We start from the raw sequence: 11,136 nt of genomic DNA on the forward strand, positions 1-11,136 counted from the left end.
ACTATGATAGTCGCAAATAGAAAAGAAAACAAATATTTCCGCACTATGACCCCCAGCGCATTCATTTATCCTTACTTAATCGCTCTACTGAGCATGCGTTCTTTATATGGAATGTATTCGCGTCGATCGGGTTAATATTTTTTTCTTCATTCGAAATCACTTATAAACATTTTACTCTACAAATACTGCATCCCTAATGGCTAGATTACAAAAGGGAACACAGAAATTTGGAAATATTACAAACCTTGGTACTGTGGAAATCAAATCGAAGGTAAAAAAGATGGTTTTTATCTGTAAAAGTGACTCGAAAACTTTGAAGATGATGTCCACGAAGTCACTCGATTTTGAAGTATGAACATTATTAACTTAACTTCTTGTGCGCTTTTTCAGTTTGATGCAGAATTTAGACGGTTTTCATCAGAGAGGAATCAATATAAAAACTACGAGGAATTTTACAAGCGCGTTGAAAATATACATAGACTTACAAATACACCTTTCACGACATGGTACACCGATAATCACGGAGACTTGCTTCCAATCAACAATGATGATAATTTACAAGTCGCTTTAACTAGTGCAAAGCCGTTATTACGACTATTTGTGCAACGAAAAGGTAAGACAATAATTAGACATAGAAATATCAGTTATTTAACCCGCATCTATTTTAATAATAGCAAAGTAACAAGACAGGAATCTCAATATGTTTTTAGTCACCGCCCATTGTACGTATAGTCCTATAAAACTTGGCAAATAACACCAGGGGATGTAAAAAATAAAACTTGAATTCATTTTAGATGATTTTTTGATTACTTAAGCCTGTTTTCATAGAAATATTCTTTCTGCTCAGTAATTTGGACTATTTATTCTATAAAATAATCCTTGAGTAACTAAGAGTGAGTTTCTTATATAATGAAATACAACTGCATTTTTGTAATTAAATTTCACACACAGCAGTTGTCGTAATAAAAATCTTAGATACGTTTGCATTGTCCAAGAATCTGATTTATTCTTTTACTTTCAAGAATATGCAAGAAGTCGTTATAGTAATATTAATCAAGCCAGAGATCACGTACTAAAAAAATCATTTTAAAAAATTCAAATTTTTGAACTTGTCATCTGTGATGAGTTGGTCACAATTCCACTTAAACTTATTCTATTGATACAAATTCCTTATATAAATATTTCTATTTCCTTTTGAGGCTACTACGTTATTTGAAATTTGAGTACTAAGTTTTTTGTTATTCAAATTTATTTAAATGATTTCATTAAGTATGATAGTTTGATTATCATGAATTAACTCTTTTGTTTAATTTACCAAATTATAAATCTGTTGTACATGTGCTCAATGTTTGAAAACTGAAATATTCACTTTCCAGTTTCTTTTTCCTGAAACTAAATTGCCAGCTACAGAAAGGTGTTTTTCTTGATAACAAATGCATTGATATCACTGCGACACAAAAAAATATCAGAACTTTGTAATCATTTGAAGATAGTACTCATTGCCTTCTTGTGAGATCATGTTTTCTCGATATAATAGTTTTAAGTCTAGAGATAAAAGCAAAGGTAAGATAATAAGTCTTGAATGTAATCAGCTGCAAATACAGTAGAAAATGCATACGATTTTCTACTCAAAGATTTCTGATGTCCTCTCATATTGGTTCCTTATATTATGATGTTAAAACAAAATCTACTAAATAAGTATTGAAAATTGATTTAAGTTCATAGTCTAGGTGTTCAGTGATGCATGCATGACTGCATGCAGTATTGAAGTAACTTCTCAAGAAGCCACACAGGGATTACACGAATATTCTTATGATACATAAGTATTCTTATTCTTACGACTTTTTTGAGTAAAGAGACATCGATACAAGATTTATAATATTTTGTGTATATGACGTGCAATATAAAATAACAACTACTGTGCCATTTCCTATCAGAGACTCTGCTTTTCCCCCCGAGTTCCTTTCAGATAGTGACAAATAAAAAATCATTCTACACTTTGCTCGGCACTGTTGAATTGATCTCATTTATACCAGCAAACAAATTGTAGCCCAAAAACTACAGCAGCAAATGTAAAGCTTGAAAATTATTCTTTCTCGTGCAGTTCTGGTATACTGTACGTACTTGATTGAACACTTGATTGTTTACAATTGATTTTTTGACAAATAAGAGTCCTTTCAAACCAAAACAAAAATTCATCGAGAGTGATTAATTATTATCTGTTCACCTATATGGTTATATACTGTAACTTAGGTTAATGGTTTACCACAGTTGGCTAAAGTCGCGAAATAAACAACTTCTAAGAATATTAAATAAATTAAGCTACGCATATTGAAAGTAATTGTCTAAACCTTTTCACGCTAAAATATTTTCTTTATTGCAACAATCCCAAAATTCTTGTTTTGTGTTTGTAGCAAGTTATCTGAATATCAGTTTAATAGCTAATCCTAATAGTATTATTGGTATTCAGCATCGTTTCCTACAAATATTAACTTCTTTGTGTTTTGTTATCAACTTAATTCCTGTGGACAAAAGTTTTATCATACAGTATATCCATGTAGATTTGCCATCCATTTCCTGTAGGATATGAAACTTGATAATGAAGAATATAATTACCAAGGCTTAACTTATCTGACAAGAATCAGTCAGGCAGCCTCTGGGCTTTCTTTATATTAACTTCCTGAATGATTTCGCAGCTGCAATCTATTATACATCTATCAATAATCCATTTATCATGGTATAAAAAGCTACTCATATCAAACCGTGCATGAGCTAACTCACCTCTCTTAAAACCTTAGAGAATATTAAATAGTTTCTAAGTGTCATTTTACCTATGTGATAATAAATTGTCTTTGTCATAATAAATTCTGTCAATATATAAATGAATAGGCGTAGAATATATAATGCATCATTTTTAACAAGGTTGTCTCTTATAATAATGATTATTTACTTGTGAAACATGGATAATAACCTTCAAATATATCCAATATATATAAATTTATAGCTGAGAGATTGGATATGTACATGTAAAATATAGTAAAACTAGCTACAGCTGTAGCTGATATCAATGATAAGAATACCAGTTAGCATTAAGTGACCTTTTATCTTTGAATGCCATCCAAATTTATTTATCTTTGCTAAAAGATAATCATTTCTAACCTATATCAAAAGATTTCACGTTTTGATGACAAGCATCTGTGTTTTAAGAGAGTCTGTGCCAAAAGGAACAGTTCAAAGTGTTTATTCTCACGATGTTATTGTTTTAATGTAGTAAAAGGAAAGAGTTTTAGTTATACTGTGTAAATAAAGCTGTTGTTAGGAATTTTTTTGAAACTAAAGTTGTTTATTTTTTAGTGATATTATTTAACAAGTTTGCATGACTTGATTGTAACAAACTATGCCAATCAACTTAAAAATAACACATTCAGGGTGTGCATAAGGTCAATTTTCTGCATTCACCCCTTTATTTTTTCACCTTTTTACAACAAATGTTGTGTCGCAAATAAGGTATGACCAAACTCTTTAACTTGTCTTCATAACTGCCAATTAACTTGCTATTATTTTAAGGCCTATGGTAGATAACATGGGGTGGTGTGGGGGAAATATTTGTCTGGGAGGGGGAAGGTATGGAAGAGGATGAAGAATGAATACAGCTACTGTGTATACACCAATAATATTGCAAGAACGTTGTCATACGAAAATAGAACATTAGTGATTTAGTGGGATAGGAATTATATTAAAAAACAAAAGAAGATCACTGAAGCTAAACTTTTTCTTTTGTCTTTTAATGTATTCCTTTCTCACTAAATTACAAATGTTCTTATATCGTATGACAACATTCTTGCAAGTAGGCCTAGTTTACAGATTATATATTGCAGACAAACAAAGAATATTAGTTTTGACTGTCCTTTTATTGATATTATTGTTTCAGGAGAAGGTTACGAACAAAATGGTCTTCCTCCTGAAGTGCAGTTACGGAAAAAGAATATCTTTTCAAACATAGCAAACGTAAACAGGTCATCAGCGTACACCAACAAAGTGGCAATTAGCACCCCGCAAGACTTCCGTCGAGTATCAGCTATCGTTGATGTCGACATATTACCAGAAACACATCGGCGTGTACGACTGCTTAAACACAATTCGGACAAACCCCTAGGGTTTTATATTCGAGATGGAACAAGTGTCCGGGTTACCCCAAATGGACTAGAACGAGTTCCGGGAATTTTTATATCAAGGCTCGTTCCGTTTGGTCTTGCAGAGAGTACAGGACTGTTGGCTGTTAATGACGAGGTTCTAGAAGTCAATGGAATTGATGTGTCGGGAAAGACTCTTGACCAAGTCACAGATATGATGATAGCAAACAGTCATAATTTGATCATAACTGTAAAACCAGCTAACCAACTGAACAATCCAAAAGCTGGAACTGCTCTCGATCGCTTAAATGCGAAATCAAGAAGTTTGACGAACTTGAATTCAATTCCATCCAATCCTACGGGATCTCCGACTATCGCTCATGCGTATTCAAACCACCTCATGGGCGAAGATATTCTCGATAGTGATGATGAGGAAAATCCTACTGTCGATGAATCAGGTGTACTATCAATATAAATATTCTGCGTAGCATGTCCTTTTTTCATCGTTCAAGCTTAAAATATTACTCATACTACAACACGTTGCTTCAACTTCTCGGGATATAATCATCATTTGTGTATTTGTATATACTATTTGGAGTACTGGATTGTTAAACTACAATGAACAAAGCTGAAAAGTTGTCAACATTGGTGCACTGGGAGATCAATGATTGATCGTTTACATCTGAAAATGCTCAATCTCAAAAACATTTTGGAAATTACTTGTCATGTTACAAGAAAGCATTCAAGACATTGTAATCATTGCTTCCACAAAACATGCAGCCTGCAATATCATAACACATTGCATCTCGTAAAGGGCAACATCTGAAAGATATTTCCAGGAGTGAAGACAAAGCCTGTCAATAAGTATAGTATATGTTTTAGAAATGATATTAATAATTTCTTAATAATTAGTGGGTGGGTTTATAATTATTTGGAGAGAATTCCGAGTCCTTTTTCTAAAACGATATTGAACCATAAATGGTAGATTTTTAGTTATAGTAATTTAATTTTGGCATAACATACCTACGTACTGTATTATACTCTAGAGCAGATTCTTTCCCTGAACACTATAAATGGCAAATTTGTAGGATAATCATATACCATGTAAAACCCTGCTGTATAGCGCATGCAGTAAAACCATGAAATAAAAACAAAGTTGATACTGACAAATAGTAGCTATTTAGAGACTTATAGTTGCTATCACTCAACCAGAACTTTTATTAAACAAGACACAAAATGGTGTCTTGTGTATTTGTCTTTGTTTTATTTCATAGTTTTACTGCCAGTGCGCTAGTATAGATTCTGATTGAATGAATAATTGAGTCAATTGCACCAACAAACAGGGGTGGATCCAGGATTTTTATAAGGGGGTGACAGTTATAGTTTTCCTTGTGCCATTACCACAGGAAACCCATAAAAGGCGGGAAATGGTGTAAATATTGCGTCTCAAGTTGATGGAAATTATAATTGAAGTTAGATTTGAAGAGTGAAAGCTTCTCCAGATAAAATGTTTTATTTCAACCTAGCTGGGTTAACCTTCATGTGATTTGCATTTTTACACGTGAACTGAGAAGAATATTCAAAGAATCTTGTTGTGAATACTTTTTTTCTTGAGTTGCTTTTCTTTGACTACCCTGGAGTCCAGAGGTCATTTTATTCTCCCTCTGGCTTTTGCTGACATGAATTTTTAGTGCTCACTCGTTACAACCATAGGATGCGAAATGGAAGCTCTGGAGCCCAGGAAGTTCTTTGACATTCAAAGTTTTGAAATCTTAAATTATGCAAACAATATTCAAGCATATTTCTTTCGTAAAATAACATTTTAGATAGTTATATAGTACCTGACATAAATATTTGGCTTAGGAACAACATTGAACCTTACTGTAATTGTATAATTGTATAATTCTGGTGAGGAAAAATGTATCTACCTAAGAAAATTTCCTGCAGAGCAACTAGTTTGAAACTAGATAGTCTAAAACAATCACATTTCAAAACACTTCTTTACTCTGTACTTATAGTAAACATTTTAGAAACATGTCATTATGTATGTGTATGCCCATTTATGCCTAGCACTGCATCGCACATTTTATGAAAAAATATTTCAATAAATAAGTATTTCTGATAATAAATTGTCTTGCTACTTTTTGGTGTTATTGACAAAATTCTGTCCTTAGCTTGAATGCTGTTATGCATGCATGCCTATTAGAATATGAAGAAGAAGATGATGATGGATACTATAGCTGTTTCTTATTATATTATAAGTATTGATAATGTTGCAGTCTATGGTGATGCTGATGCAACAACAGTGATGATTTTGTGGGGGAGATAATTGCCATTATGACAGTGCTGGTGTTGCTAATGATGCATTTTAGAAGATACTTCAGCTGATGATGATGATGATGTTAATAGTAATGATGCATGTTAGAAGATACTTTTGCTGCTGCTGATGATGATGATGCATGTTAGAAGATATCTCTGCTGCTGCTAATGGTGATGATGATGATGTTGCTAATGATGCATGTTACAAGATACGTCTGCTGCTGCTGATGATGATGATGATAAGTGATGCCATGATGATGTCATGATGATAATAATGATCATCATTATGATAATGATGATCAAAGACTCAAATATAAAGATCCTGTGTCATGGTGTTTTCCGCAATGCATCACTATGGCAATGTTTTTCACCAGTTGTTTCTCAAATCTTTGGTAGCAAATTTCCTGAAGCGCATCATTGGCTTCTGGAATCAAATTCTTTAACACCAGGGTAGGGTTGTTAGTCCTTGTGCTTAACCCCTTAACCTGGAGGTCACTGGCATGGGGCTATGCACATTTACCAGGAGTCAGGCCTATGACATTCACAGTAACCTGTCCCACATTAGTGTATGGCCCTTCAAGGAGACTATGCTGGTAAAAAGGGCACCTCGCAGGCTTACGTGGTGGGTGTCCACTCCCTGGATCTGCCACTTTTGCTTTCCTTGTGTCAAAAGGATGCCAAAAGGGCATCCAAGGCAAGACTCAACTGTAAACATCAGTATGGGTCATCTCACTCTTTGCATCACTTTTCAACCTCAACCACTGTTGAAAACTCATATGAAAGTCAACATCAACATCATCTTTGTACAATGCAATATCCTTTTTGGATTCAGTCTGTATCGGCGAAAGTTTTTGCCTTTGTTTGGCTTGTCTCCAGTCCTCAAAACTTCTTCCTGCCGTTCCTCTTTTTTTCATTTCATTTTCAAGATCTCTTCTTGCTTGTTCTTCTCTTTTCCTCTGCAGTTCTTTTCTTTTCTGTTCATTTTTTGCTTGCAACCAACCATCAAATGTTGATGACTTAGAGCTTGCTAGTGAGCTCTGAGACTTACTGAATGATACAACAACAAAAATGAAAATTAGACTTGTGGAAAAATGGGATTTAATACACTAAAAATAAGATGCAGGTAGGGAGCAGATCAAATGGTAATGCCTGTATTTATAAATAACACCAAGAATTAGATTAAAAATCATGGATAAATGGATGAGCTGTTTTTTAGATGAGCCATTACGGCTTTTGGAGCAAACAATGAGAATATGTATTGTTCAGGAAAAAGAAAAAAAGTGATCAGGGGCGAATCCAAGATTTTGTTCAGGGAGGGTTGCACCCCTTAGAAGGCAAAGGGGGAAAAGCATTATTTTGTATTGGTTATTTTCAAATTAGGGGCACAAAGTCAAACAAGTGAGATGAGCACCCCCTGCACCCCTCGCCTGGATCCGTCCCTGGGATATTATCCATTAAAATTAGGGTTCAAGTATTCCTACTTGCAGATAAAATGCTAATGTCTACAACACAAAAAATAATAATATTTTAGATTTGTGGGTAAATGGAATTTTATCTACAATAACTAGCAAGGCAGGTAATGCCCATGGTAATAGGCCCTTTGCAGTTAAAGGGGCACTTGGATGAAAACGCCCCTATTTTTGAAAGTTCAAATAATTGAAGTATTCGAGGATAATGTGACTCAATTATAATTATGGAAATCTGATTAGTGAAAATTTTAGCCTGGGAGCAACTCGCAGATGAGAAATTTTGGCTCCAAAGTGAAAAGAACAATAGGATTGATTAAATGACGTCATTTACTCACAATTTAGATGCTGAACAATATTGATAATTTTTTCCCACCCCTTTTGACTGTGAAGGAAACGTTGCTTGGCTGCTATCTGGGCCATATAGATAAGTTTAAACTAGTTTCAAGTCATTTCCAATTTTCATTGATTTTCATCCAAGTGCCCCTTTAACGCTCATGTGTCTGTACTGGTGAGCAAAATTTTTGTTTTTATTTTAAATTGGTTATTCTTTTTAGCTACTTGTAAAGAACTGAATGAAACGATGTGCAACCAGTGTGTCACGAAATGCAGTTTTATTACGATCTCTCAAAACAGGTTGTAGGAGTTTTGTTTGCTCACAAGTATATTTCACCCATGGGAATCAAGATGTTCATTCATTTGCTCTCAGTGAATTAATCAGCACGTGATTACTGAGCTGCAAAGGGCCTATTATGCCCATCCTTTCTCCCCATGTAAAATTATTAGTGACTTCCATAAAACTTGTCCATAAAAATCCTCATGTCATATTCACCTGCTTAGTATTCTACTACTTGGTTGAGCTCTTCTTCGAACTGAGTTTGGCGAGACTGGAACAAACAATGAAAATTTTGTTAGTTCAGTATAAACTGTATGTAGATTCCCCCTCCCCAAGAAATGTATCCATTATTTTCCATGATGGGGTGTCACTCCCCACTAATCCCTATAAATCATCACCAATCCCTCTCCTCCCCAAAACATGTTAGTATGCATTCAGACGAACTGATGAATAGTTAGATAAATGTATCTATTAAACTTAGATAACTATTTAGTTGACATCACCTAAAATAGTAAAAGCGTGCCAAATAACGGTCATGCTAATCCGGGGGGTTGTTTCACCAGAGAATGAGTGAATAGACATTCATTTGTATCATCGTTTCTCCCCCTGATCTCAGTAGCTGTTTAATCGTAGTTTCAAATTTATGTGAGGTCAGCTAAAATAGTAACTAACTTATTTAATTTAGGTGACGTCAACTATTCAACAGTTTGACTGAATGCACGCTATAATTTATGAAAATGTACAAAGAGATTCAAGGAGCGGTCATTCTAAGGCACCCTTGTGCCAAGTCCTTGGATTAGCCCCTACACTATGCTTGTAGGTTGAGTGTGGTGCAACAGAAGTTTTGTCATGAAGTTTCATCAGTAAAATGTGCATGTTGTAAGGGGTACATCACTGATGATCATCATACCCACACTCTATTTCCATTGAAGTTGCAATTAGAGGGTTTAGGCAAACCCCAAACCCCCTACCCCTCCCCCAAGTAAGTCTTCAAATAGTCTGCACTCTCACTCACCATTACTTCCATACTGTGGCTCAGCAATTGGTGGCAGTTCAATATCTGGGCTCTGCTGTTTCTCATGTGAACTCCCCTTATTCTTCCTTAGAGGGGGTGCATTTAGTCCTGTCCCTGCGAATTCCCCGGGGGGTAGGGTCTGACAATAATAGACCTGTGCATGGTTCCCTTTGAACCATATGGGGAATTTTGAGTCAAACTGTTGATGCATCATCAGCGAGGTGCTTTTCTTTCGAGATTTGATCTTCGCTGCTCTGGTCTGCCATTGAAATAAAAACAAATGTCTTTCACTGTCCTTGAACCCACACTGACTTGCAATCATAAGTGGTGTTTTTCCTTGTTCGTCTGGTTCATCTATAGAAGCCCCTTTCTCTAACATAGTATCAATACAAAGAGAATGTCCCTGTGAAGATGCAACATGTAAAGGTGTTCTACCAAACGGGGTCTTCATATTGACATCAGCTGTCGTACTATCTAACAAACTTCGAACCAACTCCATATTCCCTCTATGGGTTGCTATAAATAAAGCAACAGCTGCCCTATCGTTCGTGATAGCAATTTTATTCTTGAAAACCAAAGGGTCAAGCTTCTCCCAATCTTTAGAAACCTGAATATCCTGCTTAAAGACATTTTCAATGTCGCCTCTCGCAGCAGCTGCGATAAGGCTTTCCCATGCCCGCCATATTTTTAGTTTTATCATAGCACCAGCGACCACATCGTTGTATCTTAAATCTGAATCGTCCATCATATCTCCTTCGTCTAAATACTGAAGTCTCTGTAAATTACTCGGGATTCCAACCACTAGTTCAGCGTAGCACTTTAGTTCGCGAACCTTCATCTCGGAGTTAACGTTCTTGAGGAGAAATTTTTCTCCAGTTGGCATAAGACGAATATAAATATCGAACGGCAAGGACTTGATATTTTTCTTCTTCTTCTTTGTTTGAGCCATCGGTTTGAATTTGGCGATCTTTTTAATTTAATCCGCTAAATGGTTCTAAAGTTAACTTATTTTGACTTTCTCGAGAAGCCATTTAGTTGTTCTATAGAACGATTCACCATGACAACGGATTCCAAAACGATGACATTGATATGGTTTCCGAATAAATTATAACAGTAGCACAGGCTACCCACATACCGAATCTCTTAGAGTTTTCTTTCTTCTTTTTTTTTCTTCTTTTTCTTCTTTTTTATATTGGTTGTCGTGTTGTGTGTGCGTGTGTATCTGGAGGAATGAATGAGGGGGGTAGAACTACGAGAAGGAATAGAATTTCTTGGCTTCTTAAATTGCAACAAATCCACGGGCTTACCCATCCACAGAGTTTTTCGAATCTATCTTTTTTTTTTTTTAATATTTTTTGAATAAAACTTTCCCATACTTTACAATATATCGCACTTACTTTAATACCTACAGTCTCATAGTCGCTGTAGATGAGGCGAGGCGAGACAAAGCCAGCGGGAGGTTTTGCGGTAAAATGATGAAGTATATATTTTATTAGTAGCTCGACCTCAACAAATTGCACACTCAAACATTAAATAAAATACACTAAAAAAGCCTTCCAAATTGATTTCTATGTATTATTTTCTCAA

At 35.0% G+C, this 11,136-nt stretch overlaps 2 protein-coding genes across 2 annotated transcripts; one reads left to right on the forward strand and one right to left on the reverse strand.

The window, feature by feature from the left end:
- The first annotated feature begins 118 nt into the window (after positions 1-118).
- LOC116303870 (partitioning defective 6 homolog beta) lies at positions 119-6,262 on the forward strand. The gene is made up of 3 exons (XM_031713481.1): positions 119-271; positions 391-613; positions 3,932-6,262. Exons 1-3 carry the CDS (start codon positions 197-199, stop codon positions 4,606-4,608), a joined length of 975 nt encoding a protein of 324 aa, XP_031569341.1. The 5' UTR covers positions 119-196; the 3' UTR covers positions 4,609-6,262.
- On the reverse strand, positions 5,628-11,030 carry LOC116303869 (uncharacterized). Its single transcript, XM_031713480.2, has 3 exons — positions 9,550-11,030; positions 8,751-8,805; positions 5,628-7,499 (listed from the first exon to the last, which is right to left on the reverse strand). Exons 1-3 carry the CDS (start codon positions 10,496-10,498, stop codon positions 7,154-7,156), a joined length of 1,350 nt encoding a protein of 449 aa, XP_031569340.1. The 5' UTR covers positions 10,499-11,030; the 3' UTR covers positions 5,628-7,153.
- Between the last annotated feature and the right edge of the window lie 106 nt (positions 11,031-11,136).

This window comes from Actinia tenebrosa, unplaced genomic scaffold (genome assembly GCF_029948245.1).
Source record: "Actinia tenebrosa isolate PJP-AT-01 unplaced genomic scaffold, QUT_ActTen_1.0 PGA_scaffold2__45_contigs__length_23673736, whole genome shotgun sequence".
NCBI classification, from domain to species: domain Eukaryota; kingdom Metazoa; phylum Cnidaria; class Anthozoa; order Actiniaria; family Actiniidae; genus Actinia; species Actinia tenebrosa.

Excerpts from the sequence above, each read along its gene's own strand:
- LOC116303870 (XM_031713481.1), top strand. The coding sequence starts at position 197 with ATGGCTAGATTACAAAAGGGAACACAGAAATTTGGAAATATTACAAAC. Across the intron at positions 272-390 it reads CTGTGGAAATCAAATCGAAG|TTTGATGCAGAATTTAGACG; the intron begins GTAAAAAAGATG and ends GCGCTTTTTCAG. Across the intron at positions 614-3,931 it reads ACTATTTGTGCAACGAAAAG|GAGAAGGTTACGAACAAAAT; the intron begins GTAAGACAATAA and ends TTATTGTTTCAG.
- LOC116303869 (XM_031713480.2), bottom strand. The coding sequence starts at position 10,498 with ATGGCTCAAACAAAGAAGAAGAAGAAAAATATCAAGTCCTTGCCGTTC. Across the intron at positions 8,806-9,549 it reads GCCACAGTATGGAAGTAATG|TCTCGCCAAACTCAGTTCGA; the intron begins GTGAGTGAGAGT and ends TGTTTGTTCCAG. Across the intron at positions 7,500-8,750 it reads AGTAGTAGAATACTAAGCAG|TAAGTCTCAGAGCTCACTAG; the intron begins GTGAATATGACA and ends TGTATCATTCAG.